The sequence below is a fragment of the Oncorhynchus tshawytscha genome, linkage group LG03, assembly GCF_018296145.1.
Source record: "Oncorhynchus tshawytscha isolate Ot180627B linkage group LG03, Otsh_v2.0, whole genome shotgun sequence".
Taxonomy (NCBI): domain Eukaryota; kingdom Metazoa; phylum Chordata; class Actinopteri; order Salmoniformes; family Salmonidae; genus Oncorhynchus; species Oncorhynchus tshawytscha.
The window spans coordinates 42,659,955-42,681,632 of record NC_056431.1 but is presented as its reverse complement, the minus strand read 5'-3'; the positions used below and the strand labels follow the sequence as shown (position 1 = coordinate 42,681,632).

At 43.5% G+C, this 21,678-nt stretch overlaps 1 protein-coding gene across 1 annotated transcript in view; it reads left to right on the top strand.

Moving 5' to 3' along the window:
• LOC112224141 (potassium voltage-gated channel subfamily H member 7) overlaps positions 1 to 21,678 on the top strand; it is a 77,787-nt gene that overhangs the window by 43,177 nt on the left and 12,932 nt on the right. Inside the window, exons 7-10 of the mRNA XM_024387489.2 lie at positions 1,140 to 1,565; positions 14,196 to 14,595; positions 14,724 to 14,923; positions 19,340 to 19,592. Coding sequence (XP_024243257.2) covers positions 1,140 to 1,565; positions 14,196 to 14,595; positions 14,724 to 14,923; positions 19,340 to 19,592 — 1,279 coding nt within the window. The remainder of the gene's footprint in view (positions 1 to 1,139; positions 1,566 to 14,195; positions 14,596 to 14,723; positions 14,924 to 19,339; positions 19,593 to 21,678) is intronic.

Below are 21,678 nucleotides of genomic sequence, written 5' to 3'. Positions count from 1 at the left end.
CGTACAACTTTCCTGTTACATCATGCAGAAAATAAGACATGTACCTAATGAATGCCTGACACATATGATTATTTTTTGGCGCTAATGGCTGCTTAGGCATCCTCAATGAATTGAGGTTTGTGCTCTGTGGAAAAACAAGTCCAGCAGTGTAGTGTGTAGCAGAAACTCTTCTGCTTGTGCCTAGGACAACTAACCGCTGTACAGTGACTGTCGTCTCATTAATGTCAGTGACAAACCTCAGCACAGTCTGTAGGATAGAAAACCAAGCTTTCCTTTGACAGGTGAAAACCAAGCACTCCTGACAATGACAATCTATAGAAGGGACAAGCCATTCTGAGTCATAAATACAGCCATCATCCTACTGAACTCTCCATTTCTGTGTTGCTGTACCTTGAGTTGGCCATTCAACGGGTTTTTCACATCAGTAGCTGTCGGGATGCAATTAAGAATCCATAATTGTCAGAGCTCATTAGGATCCAGAGGAGAGGAAAGCCACGTACTCACTGGCTATTAGATTACAACATTGCTTGAATAACCATAATAAGCCATAGAGTCCAACCATGGAGAAAAGCTTACAGAGATGTTAACCAAGCTGTTGAACGTTGGACACTGTCTGTTGTATCTATACCATTGTTATGAATCGAGCACTACTACTAATGTCTAAAAAAGAGCACAAAGTAGTCTTTTCAAAAGATGTACGGCTAGGATACGTTACCTGATTATCCTCCTTCAATACTATTGTATCATATCAAATTAATCAAAGTCAATAGATTAATTTACTACCACTTACTGCCAGAATGTGAGACGGTAAGGCAGTGATCCTGTGGAACACATCTATATTGGAAGTCACATGATTCACATCCCAAGACAGAGGCAACTGTCATGTCTGTCAATTGAGAGTAGAGGACTGTGCAGCATTTACTCTCTGGTTAACTGAGTCAAGTGAGTTAAAAGCAGACTCTGGTTAAACTGTTAGATTAATATTTTGCCATTCTGACAAAGGTTTGACACTCATATCTACAGAGTAAAACTTTATTTCTATCAGAAGCCTAGTTAATTAGTGCTCTTAGTGGTTGCTGTCTTCGTGGTTGCTGTTTTAGTGCTCTTAGTGGTTGCCACTTCTCTCTCTGCTACTACAGGTACTGTCACTTGGCGCTGATGTCCTTCCAGAATACAAGCTCCAGACTCCACGCATGGACAGATTCACCATCCTCCACTACAGTCCCTTCAAAGCTATGTGGGACTGGCTCATCCTGCTGCTGGTCATCTACACAGCCATTCTTACTCCCTACTCTGCTGCTTTCCTACTCAATGACCGCGAGGAGCAAATGAGGCGCGAGTGTGGATACTCCTGCAATCCCCTGAACGTGGTGGATTTCATGGTGGACATCATGTTCATCGTTGACATTGTTATCAACTTCCGAACCACCTATGTGAATCTGAACGAGGAAGTGGTCAGCCAGCCAGGGAAGATTGCCATTCAATACTTCAAAGGCTGGTTCCTTATAGACATGGTGGCTGCGATCCCCTTTGACCTGCTTATCTTCGGTTCAGGATCAGATGAAGTAAGTCGTCCCTAATGCATGTCTTTCCCTGTGTTTTTCTCTCTGGGAGGTTTATTGCATATCACTTTAGCAGTGCTCCCATTCTTTTCCCATTTACTAAGCTCAGTTTTATGGGCTACTACTTAAAGCCTGCATTTCTCTGTCTCGTCTCTGAAAGGATTACTGTATTAAATTGCATGTTGCCTTTTTTTTCTTCTGAATGGCCGTCATTTCAAAATCCATTTACGTGGATTAATGGCTTACAAATGGCAATCAATGATGCATTTAAATGAGGGGAGAGTCAGCAGCGCTGTGTGCACAGCTTACATGCAGATGTGAAAGGCCCATTGGGAGGCAGGCTGGCTTGTTTATTTATGAGGGAATATCCCTTCAGGGTCTGGAGCCACTTCAGCGCTTTATCATGCTTTGTTGGCACACCAGAACATGAGAGACAGCTCGTGCTTATAAACCATAATCACCTTTTCTACTGCTGCTGAGTCAGACTGAATATTGACAACAAACCAAAATTTAAACCAGTGTAATAAACCAAAACCGTTCAATGTTAAATTTACCCCCATTGTCTTCTATCTATGCCACCAAGGTTTGCCACCAAGGTTTGTCTCCATTTTTTTTTACCTTCAAATATTTTTTTTAATGTATGTTTTGGATGAAATTGAAACAGGATCTTTAGTACTGTAGAGCTACAGCTTATTTAAGGGTAATTGTTGACCATTTATATTAGTTTTCTTTATTGACCAACAGCAACCAGGTGTAGGGAGCTATTTTGTCACAACCTGAAGGGTTAATGGATTCACATATTTGCCCTTTCAAAGTAAAGTTTTTGTCTAAGACAGTAATGATCAGGGAGATTTGTAACCAAGCCAGCAGGCTCCCGTGCTGTGTTTAAGTTCTCCGCCATGCTTCAGTTGCTTATACCCTGCTGGCTGCACAACACACTATACATAACATTGTTTGTATTGTTTGTATTCCACTGTAGGTATTCCAGTAATATTTTTTGTAGACTTGAGACTATGCAATGTATTTTTATATGTATTATTGTGTAGGAAAATGTGGTAGTATGCTCGGCAAAAAAATTATAATAATACACTGACCGTTGTTTCCTTTTAACTAAATTAGTAATTCATTTTTTAGTAATATTACGTACATATTTTTGTACTTGTACTTAGTAACAAGCTTTTGCTCAGTGGGAATAGCTTGAAAGAAAGTTGTGTGTTTTTGCCTGTCTTGCATCCCCTGAATAGTTTTATTGAGGAGGCTATTTTCTATTGGTAACGGACCTGTAATGCTACTATAAGCCCTAGCTATGTGGAGCTAGATCAAACAGCTAAAGGGGGCCAGGCAGGGATATGTAAATGAGCGCAGTGCTTGAAAGACACGCTGTACATCTACAGTCTGTTCCTCAGCCGAGAACTGCTACAGAAAGCATCAAAGAATGTCCAGACTTAACAGCTGCTCATTCAATGTTTCAATTTGATCTGTTTCACACAATTACAGCATCGCCGCAGCTCAAACAATGACATTTCTACCCATTCAACAAACAAACATTCCCACGGCCACACACCAAAGTCTCATCCACACATACAGCGGGGTCCATAATAATTGGCACCCTTGATAAAGATTAGGAAAGAATACTATAAAATCCAAATCAAATACTGAGCTATGTTGTATTCTAAAAAATATATAGTGTTTAACAAGTACTGTAAGTATGAGGTACTTTTCTGCACCACTGGTGTGCTTGGCCAAAGAACTCTATTTGCATGTCATCTGACCATCGCACCGGTTCCAATCAAAGTGTCAATGCCGCTTATCAAACTGCAGGCGGTGCTACTGTATGGTCAGATAACATGAAAATACAGCTCTTTGCTGAGCAGCTAATTAGTAGAATCAGTTGTGTTACATTAGGGTTGGACTGAAAACCCACAGGACGGTAGATCTCCAGGAAAAGGGATGGGCACCCCTGCTTTAGGTCAACGGCATCATGAACTTTACCAAGTATAAGGACATTTTTGCCCAAAAGTTTGTTGCCTCTGCCAGGAGGCTGACACTAGCCTGCAAGTGGATCTTCCAGCAAGACAATATGCACTAAACAAAAGCGCTAATCAAAATCCAAAAATAAATAGTTAATTGACCACAAAGTCAACAATTTGAAATAGTTATCTCAGTCTCCGGACTTTAACACCAATGAAAACCTGTGGTTTGAATTGAAGAGTGTACTCCATGAGTGCAAACAAAGGACATCCAGGATCTGGAAAGATTATGTATGGAGGAAATAAATAAAAAATTTGTAGCATAAAATATAAACTCAGCAAAATAAGAAATGTCCCTTTTTCAGGGCCCTGTCTTTTGAAGATATTTCGTAAAAATCCAAATAACTTCACAGATCTTCATTGTTAATAGCGACTAGCAATCCCGTATCCGGGAGCGTAATCATAGCCTCAAGTGCATTACCATAACGCAACTTTTCCTATTCATGAAAATAAATATATTCAAACACAAGCTTAGCCTTTTGTTAACCTCTTGAAACTATGGGGGCGCTATTTCATTATTGGATAAAAAAAACGTGCCCGTTTTAAGCGCAATATTTTGTCACGAAAAGATGCTCGACTATGCATATAATTGACAGCTTTGGAAAGAAAACACTCTGACGTTTCCAAATCTGCAAAGATATTGTCAGTGAGTGCCCCAGAACTGATGCTACAGGCGAAACCAAGATGAAACTTCAAACCGGAAGTGAGCAAAATTTTTGAGGCGCTGTTTTCCATTGTCTCCTTATATGGCTGTGAATGCGCCAGGAACGAGCCTACACTTTCTGCCGTTTCCCCAAGGTCTCTGCAGCATTGTGACGTATTTGTAGGCATATCATTGGAAGATTGGCCATAAGAGACTACATTTACCAGGTGTCCGCCCGGTGTCCGCCCGGTGTCCTTTGTTGAAATTGGTGCGTAATCTTCAGCTGCAAGCATTTTTTCATGGGATTCAGAGGAGAAAGCAGACTTCCACGAACGATATATCATCGAAGAGATATGTGAAAAACACCTTGAGGATTGATTCTAAATGACGTTTGCCATGTTTCAGTCGATATTATGGAGTTAATTTGGAAAAACGTTCGGCGTTTTGATGACTGAATTTTCGGGGTTTTTTGGTAGCCAAACGTGATGTACAAAACGGAGCAATTTCTCCTACACAAAGAATCTTTTTGGAAAAACTGAACATTTGCTATCTAACTGAGAGTCTCCTCATTGAAAACATCCGAAGTTCTTCAAAGGTAAATTATTTTATTTGAATGCTTTTCTTGTTTTTGTGAAAATGTTGCCCGCTCAATGCTATGCTAAATGCTACGCTAGCTATCAATAGTGTTACACAAATGCTTGTTTTGCTATGGTTGAAAAGCATATTTTGAAAATCTGAGATGACAGTGTTGTTAACAAAAGGCTACGCTTGAGAGCTAGCATATTTATTTAATTTCATTTGCGATTTTCATGAATAGTTAACGTTGCGTTATGGTAATGAGCTAGACGCTGTATTCACGATCCCGGATCCGGGATGGCTAGTATCAAACAACACTGTCGTCTCAGATTTTCAAAATATGCATTACAGCCAACGCTAGACAAGCATTTGTGTAAATTTATCATGGCATAATGCTATGCTAGGCTCTGCTGGCAGCAGGCAACATTTTCACGAAAATAAGATAAGCAACCAAATTAAATCATTTACCTTTGAAGAACTTCAGATGCTTTCACTCAGGAGACTCCCAGTTAGATAGCAAATGTTCCTTTTTTACAAAAATAATATTTTTGTAGGCGAAAAACGTCCCGTTTGTTCATCAGTTTTGGCTGAGAAATCGACCGAAAAATACTTCAAGTATAACGCTAAACTTTTTTCAAAATTTGCTCCATAATATCGACAGAAACACGGCAAACGTTGTTTAGGATCCATCCTCAAGGTGTTTTTAACATATGTATTTGATAATATATACGTTGAGGCAGTTGGTTTCTCATAAGAAGCGATTGGAAAAATAGCTACCTCAGTATTTTACACAAGGTTTTCTGCGGGAGACAACATGTGACCACATGCCATATATGGTCCCTTACAGCCATTCTTCAAGGGAAATGCCTAAAAAGACTTCACAATGCTGTAGACACCTTGTGGAAAATTTGGAAAATGTAAGCTCATTCGTAGCTCATTCACAGCCATATAAGGAGTCATTGGCATGAGGCGGTTTCACTTCCTGATTGGATTTTTGTCTGGGTTTCGCCTGTAACATCAGTTCTGTGGCACTCACAGACAATATCTTTGCAGTTTTGGAAACGTCAGAGTGTTTTCTTTCCAAAGCTGTCAATTATATGCATAGTCGAGCATCCTTTCGTGAAAAAATATCTTGTTTAAAACGGGAACGTTTTTCATCCAAAAATTAAAATAGCGCCCCCTATATCCAACTGGGTTTAAACACAGTTTCCCATTTCATGAACATGCACCTGTGGAACGATCGTTAAGACACAAACAGCTTACAGACGGTAGGCAATTAAGGTCACAGTTATGAAAACTTAGGACACTAAAGAGGACTCTAAAAAACACCAAAAGAAAGATGACCAGGGTCCCCGCTCATCTGTGTGAACGTGCCTTAGGCCTGCTGCAAAGAGGCATGAGGACTGCTGATGTGGCCAGGGCAATAAATTGCAATGTCCGTACTGTGAGACGCCTAAGACAGTGCCACAGAGAGACAGGGTGGACAGCTGATCGTCTTCGCAGTGGCAGACCATGTGTAACAACACCTGCACAGGATCGGTACATCCGAACATCACACCTGCGGGACAGGTACAGGATGGTACCAACAACTGCCCGAGTTACACCAGGAATGCACAATCCCTCCAGCAGTGCTCAGACTGTCCGCAATAGGCTATGAGAGGCTGGACTGAGGGCTTGTTGTAAGGCAGGTCCTCACCAGACATCACCGGCCATAATGTCGCTTATGGGCACAAACCCACCGTCGCTGGACCAGACAGGACTGGCAAAAAGTGCTCTTCGCTGACAAATCGCGGTTTTGTCTCACCAGGGGTGATGGTCAGATTCGCGTTTATCGTAGAAGGAATGAGCTTTACACCGAGGCCTGTACTCTGGAGCGGGATCGATTTGGAGGTGGAGTGGTCCATCATGGTCTGGGGAGGTGTGTTACAGCATCATCGGACTGAGCTTGTTGCCATTGCAGGCAATCTCAACGCTGTGCGTTACAGGGAAGACATCCTCCTCCCTCATCTGGTACCCTTCCTGCAGGCTCATCTTGACTTGACCCTCCAGCGTGACAATGCCACCAGCCATACTGCTCGTTCTGTGCGTGATTTCATACAAGACAGGAATGTCAGCGTTCTGCCATGGCCAGCGAAGAGCCGGGATCTCAATCCCATTTAGCACGTCTGGGACCTGTTGGATCGGAGGGTGAGGTCTAGGGCCATTCCTCCCCAGAAATGTCAGAGAACTTGTAGGTATCTTGGTGGAAGAGTGGGGTAACCTCTCACAACAAGAACTGGCAAATCTGGTGCAGTCCATGAGGAGGAGATGCACTGCAGTACTTAATGCAGCTGGTGGCCACACCAGATACTGACTGACTTTGACTCCCCCTCTGTTCAGGGACACATTATTCCATTTATGTTTGTCACATGTCTGTGGAACTTGTTCAGTTTATGTCTCAGTTGTTGAATCTTGTTATGTTCATACAAAAATTTACACATGTTAAGTTTGCTGAAAATAAACGCAGTTGACAGTGAGAGGACGTTTAGCTCAGTATTTGTATTATTTATTTTATACAGTCTTTTTTAGCAACATGACATCTTATTAAGATCTATTCATATACACCCCCAGGAAGAATATGACACTTTAAAAAAATCTCACAAGTGAGCACTAAGATATGGTCATTTTCACATTTTCATAAATTCTTAGAATGTTTGGGAATTACGTATACCAAAGCATTTGTGAATATTCTATAACAATATAGAGTGGGAATGCGGCCGTGCATTTGGACAATCAATAGACATTGCAGTAAAGAAAACGTAATAAAAACCTCTGTCTCGTCCAGGACTGGAGTCTACGCAGACCAGTGCGCCATAGCCAATCAGAGCTAGAGTAGGCCTTTATGCAAACAAGCCATTTGCCACACTGGCCTGCCATCATACACTTTAAACTGGACTGTGTGTTTCCAGGCAGTTGCAACAGCGCGACTTTAGATCATTAGAACGCATTAGCCAAAAGCCACAAAATACACCTGAATGGATTTCTGAAAATATGTACAGTAAATACCGTGGGAGTCCTCTTACATCTGGGAACTTTAAAGTCCTTTTTATCAAACAACCATTAATATGTAGGCTCTCTCAGTTATGCACATCAACAACTAATGCTAGCCAGAGCAAGATGAGCTAAAATCTAACAAAGCAACATTAGATAAACCCTCTCAAACATTTTCAGCTAGCTGGCAGTCAAAATTGCACTGATACGCAATGGGTAAGTGTATCCTACTTGTCCTTCTGCAGCTGTAGCCTACTCATCCTTTTGCTTGTCCCAAGCAAGCACCCAAGCTAACTGGCTAAAGTTGACTAGCTTGCTATCTAGCTACTTCCAGACACAAACGAGAGAACACCTCACTCTGACCATTTTATTCACCCTAGCAAAGGTGGTTAGGCTGTTTACATGTTATCTAGAGCGGTCATGACTAACACATTTTTTTTTTTTTGCCTACGTTTACTTATACCGGTCATATTCAGCGGGTGTTGTTCATTTTTAAATTCATCAGTTGTTCTGCACTCTGGCACACTCAGACGAGAGTACGCTGAAGTCGGAGTAGATGAACAGTGAATTTGAAAATGCAAGAGATATGCTAACTGTGATAACAGTCGTTCAAATTCTTTCTAGCTAACCAAATGACACCTGCATCTCTAGCTGTGTATAGCCACCAAAAAATGATATCAGGGGAAACATCAGTCAATCATCTGCTCCTCCAATGACATGACATCCTCCTAGCAGATAGCTAGCTATCTACTGTAGCTAATGTTAGGCTCTGTGTATTTAGCGTGCTACATAAATAGATATGCTAACCTATTAGCCACGTTATGACTGACTTGTGATCATTGCCCTTGCTAGTTTGATTGTATTGACATTCCCAGAGTTAGTTACATTAGTCCGTTTTTGTCCTAAATATTGAATCATGTAAACTGAAACAGTGGATCCTGAATGGAGGCAGCAAACAATGTACCAGGCCAGCTGTGATTTACAACCTAATAACAATATTTTTTGGACTACCAAGAAATGTATTGGTGAACTATATTAATCGTGCATTAAACTGCATCCAGCCAATGATGTTGCCAGAGTACTAACCACCGGTCCAAGGATTCATCATTGCGCACACCTGGCACTCATCATTATGCACACCTGTTAATCATTATGATTCACACCTGGACTCCATTACCTTCATCATTTCCTCCCCTTTATATGTCACACTCTATGTTCACTCACCAGTTGGTATCGTTCTTGTGTATTGGCGGTCTGCCTTACGTTAGTGTCGTGTTCTTGGTTTTATGAAAACGTTGCACCTGCTTCCAACTCACCGCCCCATCATTACAGAATACCAACTCAAAATATGGAATGAAAGCAGCAGGACAACCGGACATCTCCCAGACGATTGATGAACAAGGTGACGTTCTTCGTCAACACCATGATCAGCTGGCTCAACTGGGGACGGCCATGGAAGATGTTCTCCGCAGTCTACAACGTCTCAACAGCCAAGGATATTCTAGAGCCAGTCTACCCAACGAGTCAGCGGAGGATATTCTACAGCCAGTCTACCCAACGAGTCAGCAGAGGATATTCTAGAGCCAGTCTACCCAACGAGTCAGCGGAGGATATTCTAGAGCCAGTCTACCCAACGAGTCAGCGGAGGATATTCTAGAGCCAGTCTACCCAACGAGTCAGCGGAGGATATTCTAGAGCCAGTCTACCCAACGAGTCAGCGGAGGATATTCTAGAGCCAGTCTACCCAACGAGTCAGCACACCAGCCCATTTGGTAACCCGCTCAGGTCAGCGATGCCCGTCTATCCCTCACGGAGAAATATGACGGGACACCATCCAAATGCCGTGGCTTCCTCCTTCAGTGCCTCCTCTATTTCACACATCAGATGGGAGCCACCTCCACCGAGAGATCTAAGGTTGCCACGGTTATTTCTCTGCTGACTAGGCGGGAATTGGAGTGGGCTACGGCCATCTGGGTGAGAGGAGAGGAGGAGCTTGAGTCTTATGAGGGGTTCATGGCTCTGTTTAAATGTATTTTCGATCATCCCTCGGAGGGCAGAGGGAGGTTAGCGTCTGCTTCAGCTCCAGCAGGGGAATCAGACGGCTGCTGAGTATGCGCTTACCATCCGGACAATAGCAGCTTCCAGCGCTCAGCACGTTATTTAGAGGAGGTCTGCTTGAGGAGGTCCAGACGGAACTGGCCTGCCGAGATGACATCCTCACCCTGGACGCACTCATTGCGATGGCCATCCATCTGGATAACCTCCTTCGGGAGCATCGGCATCTTCATCGCTTCTCTCCCTCTTTCGGCGAGTGTTCGGGATCAGATCCTGAACCCATGGAGGTAGGGGTCACATGCCTTCCAGCGGTGGACGACTCAGATGGATACAGCTGGGACTCTGTCTGTACTGTGGCCAGGGAGGGCCCAAGCGCCAGCTGTGTCTGTTACTTCAGAATCAGGGATCCACTAGAGCAGAGGGACAGTCACGTGATGTTACATCACCTGGACCATGAGTGAGTATTCCATCTACTGCTCTTCCTGTTAGACTCTTTGTAGTACCCTTCACTCTGGCTGACTGTCCCTCATTCCCTGTGTCCACAGCTTTAGTGGATTCCGGTGACTATGAATCAGACCCTTGCCTCCTCTCTCAATATTACTACATACCCACTCTCCTCTCCTTTTCCGGTTCAAGGTCTTGATTGTCGGCCTCTAGGATCCAGAACAATCACACACATCACCCAACCACTCACCCTCACCGTGGAGCCCAATCACCAGGAAAACATCCCCTTCATCACCTACCTTGGCTTTAGTGCCAAAACCCTACCATCTCATGGTCAGGGATGAGAATCACTGACTGGTCACCTGAATGCCGGAAGACCTGCTTCCCTGTCCCCTGTGGTTCCACATCGGTTGAGAGTGCTGTGGTTGCCCTCCAGCCCAACATCCCGGAGGAATATCAGGATCTAAGGGAGGTATTCTCCAAGACCCGCGCTACCGCTCTCCCTCCATATCGCCCCTGGGACTATGCCATTGACCTGTTTTCCAGTGCTACACCGCCGCGCAGACGCATCTACCCTCTTTCGGGGGCTGAGACTCAGGCCATGGAGGACTACAATTAAGAGGCGCTTCAACATGGTTTCATCCGCAGGTCCACGCCCCCTGCGTCGGCTGGTTTCTTCTTCGTGGCCAAGAAGGAGGGGGGATTACACCCTTGTATCGATTAACGTGGACTCAATGACATCACCACAAAATATCGTCCCTCTCCCGTTGGTGCCATCGAGCAGCTCCGTGGGGCCCGGTTCTTCACCAAACTCGACCTGCGGAGTGCCTACAATCTCATTCGCATCCGGAAGGGGATGAGTGGAAGACGGCGTTCAGCATGATGTCTGGTCACTACGAGTACTTGGTTATGCCCTTTGGCTTAGCCAATGCTCCGTCAATGTTCCAGGTATTTGTCAATGAGGTGTTTAGAGACACGGTAGGACGTCAGGTGACTGTTTACACCGATGCCATCCTAATCTTCTCGACCAACCTGGAAGATCACATCACTCACGTTTGAGCAGTCCTGGAATGCCTCTTGGCTAACCACCTGTTCGTCAAGGCGGAGAAGTGCCAATTCCACCAGAAGGCTGTCTCCTCCTTGGGCTACCAAATCAGCCCGCAGGGAGTGAGGATGTAGGACAAGAAGGTAGATGCGGTAAGGTCATGGCCAGTCCCAACCACCAAGAGGTTACAATGGTTTTTGGGGTTTGCCAACTTTTACCGCCACTTCATCAGGAACTTCAGCGCCGTCACCGCCCTCTCACCTCCCTCCTCAAGGTTGGGTTGGCCTCCAGCAGCTGACGAGGCCTTTCGTCTCCTCAAGGGGCGTTTCACCTCTGCCCCTTTGCTGAAACACAGATCCCATGCTATCTTTTGTGTTTGAGGTAGACCGTATCTACAATTTGGAGAGGGTTCTGTCCAGAGGGCACCCATAATCCCATCCTCCTGAGTCGTGGGTCCAGTGGTTTGGAACATAGATATGGACATTCGCCAGACTATAGAAAGGGAGCCTGCACCCAGATATTATCCTCCCACGCGCATCTACGTTCCCACAGGGATAAGGGATCGGCTGCTGAACTGGGCACACAGCTGTTGTCGCTGGATAGCCAGGTATTTCTCGCACCATCCATTCCCTCACTGAGAAACACTGGTGGCCCACCATGGTGCAGTATGTTACACGGTATGTCAACTCCTGTTCCGTGTGTGCTCAAACCAAGTCCCCCCGGAATGCTCCAGCAGGGAAGCTCCTGCCGCTTCCCGTGCCTCGGTGACCTTGGCCGCAGTGAGACCCCTGTGTTCCATCCTGGGGATCGCGTCTGGCTCTCTACCAGGAACCTCCCACTCTGCCTGCCCTGCAAGAAACTGATCCCCCAGTTTGTGGGGCCATTCAAGGTTCTCCGGAGGGTGACATACAGGATACAATTACCCAGTCACTACCGTATCTCACCCTCTTAACATGTCTCCCTTCTCAGGCCAGTTGTTCCTGGTCCCCTAGCTGATGCTGTCCCTCACACCTTCTGGACATCGAGGGGGGCCCGGGGTACGCTGTCAGATCCTTACTGGACTCCTGACGTTATGGGGGTCTGCTCCAGTTTCTGGTGGACTGGGCAAAGTATGGCCCAGAGGAGCGGTGTTGCGTTCCAGTGGAGGACATTCTGAACCCAAACATCATACGTGATTTACCCCTTCTCCAACCGGACCAACCCGCTCCTCGTCCTCGGGGTTGTCCCCCTGGTCGGCGTCGTCCTGCGGCTGGAGCCGCACGTTAGAGGGGAGGGGGTACTGTCACGTCTGCTCCTCCCCTCCGGCGTACGACGTTGCCAGAGTACTAACCACCGGTCCTGGGATTCATCATTACGCGCACCTGTTACTCATTATAATTCACACCTGATTCACATTACCTTCATAATTCCCTCCCCTTTATATGTCACTCTCCCATGTTCACTCACCATTTGGTATTATTCTTGTGTATTGGAGTTCTACCTTATGTTAGTGTCCCGTTCTTGGCTTTATTAAATCGTTGCACCTGCATCTGACCCACCGCCCCATCATTACAATACGTCATGGAATGCTGAGTCAAATGGAACCAATTTTTAAAACCTCTTATTAAGTCGGTTTTGTAGCAAAAACTGTGAATTTGATATTTTTGACTGATATGATTGTCTGTTAAATATCTGCAATGTAGTGAAAATGCTGTCATTTCCACTTTAAGGGTGCCAATAATTATGCACCCCACTGTACATTAGAACCACTGTCAGTGTTATCAATTACGGACCCTTTAAAAATAATGAATGGCAGCCAGGGGCATATTAATTGTCAAGTAAATAAATGATCTCCCTAAAGAGGACGATGGTGTAAGTGTAGCCATTGCTGATGAGAGAGCAAGCAGCAACCTCCCTAGGTATCATTCATTGTGTTACCTTCCTCCCACCCAGACTTCAATAAAGCAGGATTTATCTGCCGGCTGCTTGTATCACAGCTCCGTGTTAATTCGTCCTTGACCAGAGAGTCATTACATTGAAAGTCGCCAAGATTAAGTCTTTGAATTATACTGTTGAGAGGAGTGCTGAGAAAGCTCATTACTGTTGAAATAGTGAATTTGACTCTTTTTCCAGCCTTTTTTAAAGCAGAGGTGTAAGCTAACTTTGGTAAAACATCTGTCGAACTGAAGTATATTTTAATGCAGCTGTGTGATATTAATATACTGTAAGTTAGTGCACACTTTGCATATAAATCAAATGCAGTAAATACATTGAGTATACCAAACACTAGGAACACCTTTCTAATATTGAGTGGCACCCCACCTCTACAAGGTGTCGAAAGCGTTCCACAGGGATGCTGGCCCATCTTGACTCCAATGCTTCCCACAGTTGTATAAAGTTGGTTGGATGTCATTGGGTGGTGGACCATTCTTGATACATATGGGAAACGGTTGAGCATGAAAACCCAGCAGCATTGCAGTTCTTGACACAAACCGGTGCGCCTGGCACCTACTACCATACCCTGTTCAAAGGCACATATTTTGTCTTCCCCATCCATGTGTCAATTGTCTCAAGGCTTAAAAAATCCTTCTTTAACCTGTCTCCTCCCCTTCGTCTACACGGATTGAAGTGGATTTAATAAGTGACATCAATAAGGGACCATAGCGTTCACCTGGATTTACCTGGTCTATCTATGTCATGGAAAGACAAGGTGTTCTTAATGTTTTTTACACTCAGTATTTCTTTGGTAAAAGGTGGAACATATTTCACAGTGTCTGGTCATGTCTCTTGGAGTGCTTGTTAAATATGCACTGTATGTTTTGTCTCTTTAGACTACCACTCTGATTGGCCTGTTAAAGACAGCCCGACTGCTGCGATTGGTGCGTGTGGCCAGGAAACTGGATCGTTACTCTGAGTATGGAGCTGCTGTGCTAATGCTACTCATGTGCATCTTTGCACTTATTGCTCACTGGCTAGCCTGCATATGGTACGCCATTGGCAATGTGGAGAAGCCTTACCTGGAGCACAAGATTGGTTGGCTCGACAATCTGGGGGTCTCCATTGGCAAGAGGTATAACTACAGTGACCCTAGTTCTGGGCCCTCCATCAAGGACAAATATGTCACAGCACTTTACTTCACGTTCAGCAGTCTAACCAGCGTGGGCTTTGGGAATGTCTCCCCAAATACCAACTCAGAAAAGATCTTCTCTATCTGTGTCATGCTGATCGGCTGTGAGTCTGAACTATTCATTGTGTAACTTTTGTCCTTAAATTGACGAGATTGATTGTACAAATCAATGCATATTATGAAAACACAAAATAATTGTACCCCTGCCTTTATATATGTGTGTGTTGTTCAGCCCTCATGTATGCCAGCATCTTCGGTAACGTCTCAGCCATCATCCAGCGGCTGTACTCTGGCACAGCAAGATACCACACCCAGATGCTCCGGGTTCGAGAGTTCATCCGCTTCCATCAGATCCCCAACCCACTAAAGCAGAGACTGGAGGAGTACTTCCAACACTCCTGGACCTACACAAACGGCATCGACATGAACACGGTAAACAGAACAGAACCTCAAATCAGCATACCAACATAGTTAAATCCTCTTTCTTGCCAATGTGATCCTCGTGCAAAATGCTTTAAAAAAAAACGTTTTTATTTTTTTATTTCTGCTTTTCGATTGGAATAACATCTACGCTGGTAAGAGCAGGAGGTATATATTATATATTATTATATTATATACATATTATGTGAAAGTATGCACTGTAACTATTTCCATTTTTGCTTAATTGCTTGACATTTTTCTTTGGCTTTTCAAAACATATATTATAATATTTGGCTCTCAAAACATCTCATAATAGCCCATCATGTGTCGACAGAAGACAAATTAGCAACACCATAAACCACGAGCCTTGTCATTGTCATCATCACCACTTTTCTTTTCAGTTTTTGAGTGAAGTGTTTCAGTTTCCATACCATCTCCTGTGTTCTGTGTGCCAACACTGAGCTTCCACATGCATGCCGGATTCTCATTACAAGAGTGCCTTGCGCTGAGGCTAAGGGCATATGTCACAGGTTGGCTTGCATGTGGCTGCATGAGCTTGCTGAAAGGATATTCTTCTTTTGAAATCAAATACAATTTTATTCGTCACATGCTTCGTAAACAACAGCTGTAGAGGAAGAGTGAAATGCTTACTTATGGCCCCTTCCCAACAAAGCAGAGTAAGAAAATAGAGAAATAACAGAAAAGTAAAACGCATAATAATAAATACATAATGACTAAAGATATCTTGGCGATGTACCAGTACCGAGTCGATGTGCAGGGGTACGAGGTAATTGAGGTACAGTGACAGTAGCAGCAGCATTATGTGATGAGTCAATAAATGGTGTGCAATAAGGGTCAATGCAGATAGTCCGGGTAAATATTTGGTAAGCTATTTAACTAACTCCACTGCAAGACCAAAAGTATGTGGACACCTGCTCGTCGAACATCTTATTCCAAAATCAAATCAAATCAAAATCTATTTGTCACATGTGCCGAGAACAACAGATGTAGACCTTACATTGAAATGCTTACTTACAACCCTTAACCAACAACGTAGTTTAAAAAAAATAATTATAGAAATATAAGGAGCAACAATAAAATAACAGTAGCCAGGCTATATGAAGGGGGTTCTGGTACAGAGTACAATGTGTTAATATGGAGTTGGTCCCCCCTTTGCTGCTATAACAGTCTCCCCTCTACTGGGAAGGCTTTCCACTAGATGTTAGAACATTGCTGCAGGGATTAAGGATCCCTACAGGCTGTCTTATCGTTTTGGGTGATCAAGCCTACCACTGTTGTGTCATCGGCAAACTTGATGATGGTGTAGGAGTCATGCCCGGCCACCAAGCATGTACCCTTGAGGGGCCCTGTGTTGAGGCTCAGCGTGGAAGATGTGTTGTTGCCCACTCTCAGTCCTAGGGTCCTTAGCGTAGGGATGAGCTTGGAGGAATGTACAGGTATTCAGTGAACACCGTTCTCACATAGGTGTCCCTCTTGTCCGCATGGATTAGGGCAGTGTGGAGGGAAATAGAGTTTCGTGACATTATTAATGTAATGACTGCTATTAATCAATTAATTACCTACTACATTTAATTATTACTACATTAAATTAATAATGTAACAATTAACTCATTAGGAATTTGGGGCACCTCGGGAGCAGTTGTTTACAGAGGTACTATCTCCCAACTTAAACTCTAAAGATTATATAAATATCTCTTACATCAATAAGAGTCAATTATGAATTATTACCTCATCAGTCTCATTTTTGGATATCTGCACAAACCCTAACCTAAGTATTGGATCAGCGATACACAAATTGGCTTAATTATTTATTTACTGACTAACTAAATCATCACACAGAATATGTAAACACACACAGCATAGGATATTGATTGCATACATAAAAGAATGAAAACAGGTCCCTAGTGGACTAGCAAAAGCATGACCGTTTGGTTACACAATGGAAAGAGAGGGGTATGTACATATGTGTACATACATTTGGAAACAACACTCACCGTGACCAGAATATTTAGCACCCTAACAACTGCTCATTCGGATTAGAAATGCAATATATGTTTACGAGTAGATTATATTTCCCTGTCGAAACCACTCGATCCGTCTATGGGAAGTGGTTCGATGTAAGTCTCTGGTTGTCCACTAGAGGTCACAATGTCCTTCTTAGTTGTAGGCTTTTTCTGTCTTGGAGCATTCATTAGAATAGATACCTCAGGTGGTGAGAGGGATCTGTTCTTCCCTCTCATCTTCAGTCAAATATCCTAGACTACTTTACACACACAGATGCAGACTGTGAATGTTTGGTCTAGCCTTTAACTTCTTCACTCGTTATGAGTTTGAGGGTCTTACCATTTTCAGCCGTGTAGCCACCGCTCCACGCTGTCTGGTCTTGTAGTTTTAACCATTTCAACGTGTGGGCCATGACCTCACGTTCTCTGGTCTAATATACATTTCATTCTGTACAGCACTTTGAGATATCAGCTGATGTACGAAGGGCTATATAAATAAATTGGATTTGATTTGATTAGTGAGTCCTTTTAAGCACTCTGGTCTTGGAGGGTGTTCCCTCATGTTGACACGAACTCTGAGCTCACTTGGGCCCAGTCAGTAGCCATGCCCAAGTTTGCATGAAACACAATTCTCATTTAGAAGGCTAAAATCACATTGCTATTTTCACAACAGTATTCTCATGTTTTTTTTATCATAGAATTTTTTACAATATTTAGATGTAAACCTGATATGTACAGTGTGAAAGCTCTTAAAGTTACAATGTTTATTTTCTAATGTCTTTCTAATCCTTTTTATGACATCACAAAATAGACATTCATTTTCCATATTCCATCTCTCATCATTCCCAACATTCGGATGTTGAAATATATTGTCCCAGTGTCCTTTGTTTTTTGTTGTAGTTTTGGGCAGCAAACTCTTCATAAGACACAAAGACATTTCAATCACCCAAACTAGAAACCAAAAGGAGTCGGCCTGCTGCATTACAATTTACGATTGACGTGAGGTGTCATAAAACCCCCACATCAATCCCCCCCCCCTCTCTGAGGGAGACAGAGCTCTGTAGAGCTGATCCAGCTGTAACCGGATCTTTAGATCCTCACATGAGAGTCATGACAAGAGATTGTGTCATCTGTGGATCTGTTGGGGCGGTATGCAAATTGGAGTGGGTCCAGGGTGTCTGGTATAATGGTGTTGATGTGAAACATGACCAGCCTTTCAAAGCATTTCATGGCTACAGATGTGAGTTATACGGGGCGATAGTAATTTAGACATGTTACCTTGGCGTTCTTGGGCACAGGGACTTTGGGGGTCTGCTTGAAACATGTAGGTATTACAGACTGGATCAGTGAGAGGTTGAAAATGTCTGTGAAGACACTTGGCAGCAGGTCAGCGCATGCTCCAAGTACATATCCTGGTAATCTGTTTAAAATGTCTTACTTACATTGGCTATGGAGAGTGTGATCATCCAGAATAGCTGGCTCTCTCATACATGGTTCAGTGTTGCTAGCCTCAAAGCGAGCATAGTAAGCATAGGCATTTAGCTCGTCTAGTAGGCTTGCATCACTGGGCAGCTCGCGGCTGGGTTTTCCTTTGTACTCTGTGATAGTTTACAAGCCTTGCCACATCCAATGAGCGTCAGAGCTGGTGTAGTAGGATTCAATCTTAGTCCTGTATTGACGTGTTGCCTGTTTGATGGTTTGTCGGAGGGCGTAGCATGATTTCTTATAAGAGTCTGGATTAGTGTCCCGCTCCTTGAAAGCGGCGGCTCTAGCCTTTAGCTAAGTGCAGACGTTGACTGTAATCCATGGCTTCTGGTTGGGATATGTACGTACAGTCACTGTAGAGACGACTTCGTCAATACACTTATTAATTATGCCAGTGACTGATCTTGTAAACTCCTCAATGCCATCGGATGAATCCTGGAACATATTCCAGTCTGTGCTAGTGAAACAGTCTGGTAGCTTAGCATCCGCTTCATCGGACCACTTCCGTATTGAGCGCGTCATCGGTACTTCCTGTTTCTAAAAACGTACAGTATCTTTCATTGTGAAAAAAGGTCTGAACAGTCTGTGTGAGTGTATAAAGTAGTTACATTTGCATCACTTTACATCACTGAAACACTTCATTATCATAGTAATTTACATGTGGGCCAACAGAGGAATAGTTTAACCTAGGTTCATTCCTATGTATTGTAAAGGTAAGTATATCCTTTTATTGTTTTTGTCACTACAGGTAGCCTACTTTAAATTCCAGGAGATGAAAACACTTTTGAGATACCGTAACCATTTGAGAAGGGTGATCATAACTATGAAAACAAATATATAAAACCCAATTGGTTGACTCAAGAGGTGATCCACGTTGGCTCCATCCTATAATTGTTCAATTTCTCCACACATACTGTAGGTGTTAAAAGGATTCCCTGAGTGTCTTCAGGCAGATATCTGCCTCCACCTCAACCAGGATCTGTTGGAGAGCTGCAAGGCCTTCCATGGAGCTACCAAGGGCTGCCTGAGAGCCCTGGCCATGCGCTTCCAGACCACCCACGCCCCCCCAGGGGACACCCTGGTCCACTCTGGAGACGTCCTCACCGCACTTTACTTCCTGTCTCGGGGCTCCATAGAGATCTTGAAGGATGACATTGTGGTGGCCATTCTGGGTAAATGCAGTTGAGCTATAAATAGAAATGGGTGTTTTTTTCCTGGTCAGATCATATTTGTTTTATTTTTAAATTTAACCAGGTAAGTCAGTTAAGAAAAGTATATTAATTACAATGACAGCCTACCAGGGAACAGTGGGTTAACAGCCTTGTTCAGGGGTAGAACAACATATTTTCACTTTGTCACTTAAGGGATTCGATCCAGCAACCTTTCGGTTACTGGCCCCATGCTCTAACCACTAGGCTACCTGTCGCCATATGGTCAAGTAAAACTCCTGGCACAAATAATATACCAGTTGTTAATGGAAAATTCCACCCAAAAACAATCGTTTTGTATTTGTTTTGCATGTGAGCAATCAACTTTCAAAATACAGAAAAACAGACGGTAAGATACATTTACCATCACATCGGGTATGTTGCATTTAGCATCATATGATACAAAACACAGCATCATATGATACAAAATGCATCATACCGGCTGTATTTTGAACATTTTTTAAACATAATTGCTCACACGCAAAACATTTTGGGACTATATCAACAACAGGACAATGAAAAAAACACCAAAAGATTTTTGGGGTGGAGTTTTCCTTTAAGGCTAAGAGTTTTTCATGGCCATGTGATCTGAGCAGTAAAAACTCCAGGCTCTTATGCATGCTGATTGGAAAACATGCTAATGCTTATTGGTAGCTTTTTGAGGCATGACAAGACACATTGCTACTTACTGTACTGTCAGGGCAGTATTGAAAGGACCCAACCAAGTGGAGAACTGTGGTTGGTGAGACATTTTTCTAACAATGGTTTCAGGAGCACTTACTCTGGCATGAGCATTAATATTAAAATTAATTTCTTCTGTGTTTATACAATTAAAGCAGACATTTATTTTTTATTTTTTTGCATGTTTGCTGGACGGGTTGATTTAAATTATTGATTCGAATGATTCCGTCCTAGACCATGGTAGGGTCTTCGTGCTCGTATGATATTTGCAGATATGTTGCGCTAGATGTCAGCTCAGGCAGGGATACACAGTGCCACCTCCCAAAGGAAAGATGGGCGGTTTTTCAAACACTGATCCACTGCAGCAGACCTCTTGTTCAAATCCAACAACTGACTGGAACAATGTGTTCTGTCTAGGCTACCCGGAATCGTAACATTCTCCTCGTAAGCTTAAACACCTGAATGTATTTTATACCAGTTGTCTTACCTGGTTATGATTTTACTTCTCACATTTAGACAAGAACCGTGACTAGAGAAGTTAGAAAGGCTTCCATTCCTAAGGTCCTGTCTGTTAAGGCATTAGGACTGTTCATCAGACATGATGGAGGCTCTGACATTTATATTAAGTGCCACTGTGTGAGACTGTTTGGCAACTTCGAAGAGCACAGTGTAATGCTAGTTTAATAGCTACAAAAGTGAAGGAACACAGAACAGAAGCATATAGCTAGGCTTAAAGGGGTAGTTCACACAAATGACAAAATTACATAATGGTTCTCCTTAGTGTCCGGAAAAATCTTACCATGCTCTCAGCAGAGCATTTTAAGATTTGCAGCCATTAAAATAGCAGCGACAGCCATTTCCCTGTGCTCTTTGATATCGCAAAACAGTCTCACACGGAACCGCTTCACGGAAATATCAGAGCCTCCACCCTGTCTGATGAACAGTCCTAACGCCTTAACAGACAGGACCTTGGGAATAGAAGCCTACCCGACTTCAGAAAGAAAACTCTGCATAGAGATATGTTTAACCGTTTGTTCAACAGTGCAAGCTCTACCAATCCCCCTTGCATGAACACATAACCTAACAGGTGGAGGCTGGGTTGCTGATGGGAGCAGGAAGCCAGGCCAGAGTAGCGGTAAGCAGCATGCAGCAGCAGGTTGAGAGAGCAGACCCGTAAAGCTTAAATACCCACCCAATAAGGTAGGGGTGATTAATACTAGCCTCTGATTGGTACCATCTCAGCTGATGGGTCAACTGAGGCGGGGCACTCGGGTTTCCTTTCTGAACCGGCTCCGCTTAATTTCAGAAAGAAAACGCCACGTTAAAAATGTTTAACCATTTGTTCAGCAATGAATAACGCAAGATTTCG